General features: G+C 49.5%; 1 protein-coding gene across 1 annotated transcript in view; it reads right to left on the minus strand.

The window, feature by feature from the left end:
* LOC113212635 (homeobox protein EMX1-like) overlaps positions 1-2,514 on the minus strand; it is an 8,259-nt gene extending 5,745 nt beyond the window's left edge. The window contains exon 1 of the mRNA XM_026431429.2: positions 1,252-2,514. Coding sequence (XP_026287214.1) covers positions 1,252-1,446 — 195 coding nt within the window. The 5' untranslated portion in view covers positions 1,447-2,514. The remainder of the gene's footprint in view (positions 1-1,251) is intronic.
* Between the last annotated feature and the right edge of the window lie 1,781 nt (positions 2,515-4,295).

A 4,295-nucleotide genomic window follows, 5' to 3' on the forward strand; every position in this document is an offset into this window, starting at 1 on the left:
CCCCCTCCCCCTCCCGGTCCCGCCTGGCTGCGCGCGGCGGCACTAGCGGGGACAATCAGATTCGGAAGCTGGTCCCCATTTGGCTGAACAAACGCGCGGAGGGGAGCGCGGCCAATACTAGGCTAACAGCGACAAATGCGCCAAGATGGCGGCCACCCCTCCCGCTCGGCGTGTTTCTCTCCTAATGCGCGTAGCTGCGGCTCGGCGCGCCCGAGAGCCGGTTTTAGCGGCCATGAAGAAGGGGGATGCTGACCGGGCTGGTGGCAATGGCTGGCGGTGGAGCATTTTTAGACGGTGTGAACTCTCCCTCTGAATTGTTATCCTCCCCTCTTGGAGCTGATCGATATATCTGAGCGAAAAAGAATGCCAAGGCAGTTTTCCAGTTGACGATAGGGGTAGAACATCAAGATCGAAAATTAAATGTAGTATTAGAAAATTAGTTTAGAAAAAACAGTTAAATAGATTCAAGCTCATCTGAAATTGTTTCTGGTTTTGACGTTTTGTAACCTTGGCCGCGTTTCACTCGGCGCGTTATGAAGCCAGCCAATGAGCGTTCCGGTACGTGACTGTGCTCGCTTCAATGACTCCATCGTGCTAACGCAGCCAACCAGAAGCGGGGCCGCGCCTTCAGCGGGGTGTGTTTGGAACGCGTGACACACACAGACAAAAAGGCCACTCATCTGATCTGATATGAGTCGTTGAAAACTCGCAAGAAATATGAAGCGTCCCCAATAAGTTTCTTTTGAATCTAAAAGGATGCTAAATGCTCCACATCGGTAACGTTACATTTTTTTGCCGTGTTGCAGCTTGGCTGGGCCCTTCACTGGTGGAGAGAGAGAGGAGAGGGGAAGTTCCTTTTCTCGCCTTGTTACCAGCCGGACGAGGCGCGAACCTGAGCCAATTACCCTGCCTTTGAGATGTCTTTAACGCCCCCTTCTCTACATCCTGCTGGAAGCGTGGCTTATGTGGCTGGTGGGGAGTCACACGGCGGGTAAGTACGTAGACGGACCGAACAACGTGTACTGACACTGAATATTGACGTTTATTGGCTCATTCTTTCGATAAGCACTAGATTAGATCTGAACAGCTTAAAAACTGTTTATGTCCTGAACGTATCAGAATCCTGATAAATAAACTTTATCAGTTTTTGAAGTCACCTCGAGAACGTGTCAGTTGATAACAGTTATCATTTTTAACGTTAAGCACGCGCACGCCTTTACATCACCGTGGCGACTTGAACGCGGGGCTCACCTGGGTCTCCGAAAGCCCAAGGCTCTGGGCTAGTTGCTTCCTCTCGGCGCCGACCACGTAGTGATTGTTCTCGAAGGCCTTCTCCAGCTTGAGCAGCTGGTTGGGACTGAAGGCGGTCCGGATCCTCTTAGGCTTGCGGAAGGGGTGAAGAAGGAAGCCTGCGAAATCGGGGCCTGGAGACAGACCGAGAGACATGATACATTTTTTGACAGCCAGCCTTCACAGTAGCGAATGTGTTGAAGTGCATTTGTCAGAGACGTGCATGCTATGAGGCTTGTTCTCTTGTCTTTACCCTATGAGGGGCTTTAAGACCTTCTGTTGGAGGCACTATTACCAGAGATTTACCCAGTAAAAACATCAAACTTTTCGAAAAAAAAATCAATAGTTTTCAAAGACAACATGCAAATGGTAAATTCCGCTTTACAAATAGAATCCAGATCTTAACGAAAAAAAGACTTTCTCGTGGGGATCAGTTCTATTTGGTAGGCTAAATTCGAAAGCTGGAATCGACAATCCGATCCTGACAAGCAGGAGTTGGTTGTCACGACCGAACACTTGTACAAATAGAACCAAGCTGGAGTTCGTTCTTTTCGTACTCGTGGTTGTGGGTATCGATTTTTCGATTCCAGCTATCGAATTTAGCCTTACCAAACATAATTGATCCTCACAACGAAGTCATGTGTTTCCGTGTTTGAATAAAACTTTAGCTGCACGTATGCAATATAATATCATATGGGGTCTCCGAGCCCGGTAACCTTCCCATATTGCCGTGTATGTCACATATGAGTGTCGTAGTTTTGGGGGCTCATGTGGATGGATTCCGTGGAAGTTATAAAAGTCAAACACATCCGCCCGCTTCGGTGCGCGCAGTGGTGTCGTACACGGCGCGGCCACACTGCGGCCCGAATGTAAAGTGGCCTCTCTTCTCTTTTGAGGCGGCCGCACCGCGCGACGCTCCTGTCCTTTATAATTTAATTTGCTTTGAAACGCAACGCTAATCTGGTATTCCCGGTGCAGTGCCCGCCGGCCGGCGCGCAGCCAAGAGGGGATGGGACGTGCGCCCGTAGTGCGCGCACCTGCCGCCATAGGCCGCGCCGGCTGCAGGGCACAGCACCGCTCGAAATATTTTTCATACTCGTTTATGAGGCTGCTGTGCAAGAGCAAGGCACGGTTCGTAAACCTTGCAAGCGTGGTAAGTGGGTGCGCCGCTGGGCCGAGGGGGGGCGCGTTCGCCTCGTCTGTCATCAGACAATCAGAGCCCAGAGTGAGCGGCGGGAAAGCAGTGCTCGACAAAATACTCAACTGATTTATTTTTATTACTTCTGGCAAGATTTTAGTGCAACACTATCTGGGAGGTTATTTTTGTCACCACCCCCTTCCCTTCCTTTTATTTCGTAGGAAAAAATTGCTATTATTTGATTTAGAGAAAAAAACACCCTATCCAAGTAGGCTCTTTTTGCCGAGCTGTCAAGAACCTTGTCTGCTCTAAAATATGTGCACAGTAAAAAAAAGGGAAAGGTGGAGAGAATTCGTTAAAAGGAAAACAACCCACGCACCCGCCGCGCCGCGCCGAGACACGGAAAAAGTTAATTGAGCTGCCATGAACCGCGACCGGTAATCAATTGACTAAGCAAATAAACTCTCGCTTTGCTTATTGATGTCTGAATACGGCGTGTGACGATTGCGATCAACAATTAACGCTCAACAATGATACTGTTACTCAATCCAATTACTGTCGCCGTGTTCGATTAGTCCGGCAAATAATGGGCCGTAAATGAACGTAAGTCCTCGCACATGACGGGAGCCTTGCGCCTTGCACAACGCGGGGCGCCAAGCCACGCCACGCCATGTTGCACGCTCTGCGACAAAACGAGCATCCATTTGCCGTGACCTATAACGTGCGCAACTTGGAGAGACGAGAATGGTCTTTTCGTCTTGGTTTGCGTGTAATCTTTGTTTTTTACCACCATTCTTCTGTTCAGGCCCCTCGCCGCACTGGTTGCAAACCGAAAACTCATACTTTGTAGATACTCTTTTCTCTAGAGACATATGAATTCCCTATTCTGAACAACGCGGGGCTAATTTCCACACCAATGGATGTATCAGCGTTCTTGCGTCGGCATCAGCAGCCGTCCGTTGAGTGCGTTGACCGTCGCAGCATTTCCATAATGTCCCATTGCGCTGCGCTGACTTGCACTCTCTGACACGTCGGGGATTATATTTCGTTTTCAATTATAAAGCTCTATGGTGTTTCCTTTGTGAACTCCTCATTGGGGACGCGTACACGCTGCGTATGTGCGTGTGCGTCGCTACGGTGGCACTCTTGTACGAATGTGACTCCCCCCCCCCCTTTTTCCATCACCCCCTGCCCGACGCTTACGTGTTTGCAATCACGCATACTTTTTCTTTGTCAGCAAGCTGACTGGAAATGTGCTCCTTCCACCTTACTGCACGTCGCGGTATGATATTAAGTTAGTACCACTTTCTGAGAATTACATAAATATCATAATAATTAATAATGTCATTATTAGTGACTCTGACTGTAAAACGCACGAGACATTACATAAAAATTTGTGCCCATCCCTGCATATTTATAATACGATGCTAGTGAAGTAAAACTCAACAGGGTCTTCTTTCTCTACCTTTGTTTTATGAGGCACGTACAATTCCGATATTTTTTGTGCTACTCTATTTGGCAATTTTGTTGCTTGTCATATTGTATGAGCAAATCCTGCTGCGAAATCCTGACTGCTGCCCGCTCACTGAGGGTGGGTGAAAGGCGCTAATGACGGCCGATGACAAGAGGGACATAGGTGGAGCCTCTGGGGGGCGGGGCGCGGCGTGGCGAGGCGGGGTCGGGCTCGGCGGGGCGCGGCGCAGTAAACTGTAATTATATCAAACGAATCTGACAGTTTGATTGTGCTGGTAATGCCTATAATAGGTCCTGGACGGGGCGCTATCGAAATTGGAACCAGTCAGGCCCCCGGGGGGCGCCCATAAACCACTACTGGCAGGGGCGGAACCAGCTGGGTGGGTGCACCCCC

The sequence above is a fragment of the Frankliniella occidentalis genome, unplaced genomic scaffold (assembly GCF_000697945.3).
Source record: "Frankliniella occidentalis isolate FOCC.00 unplaced genomic scaffold, Focc_3.1 Scaffold35, whole genome shotgun sequence".
Taxonomy (NCBI): Eukaryota; Metazoa; Arthropoda; class Insecta; order Thysanoptera; family Thripidae; genus Frankliniella; species Frankliniella occidentalis.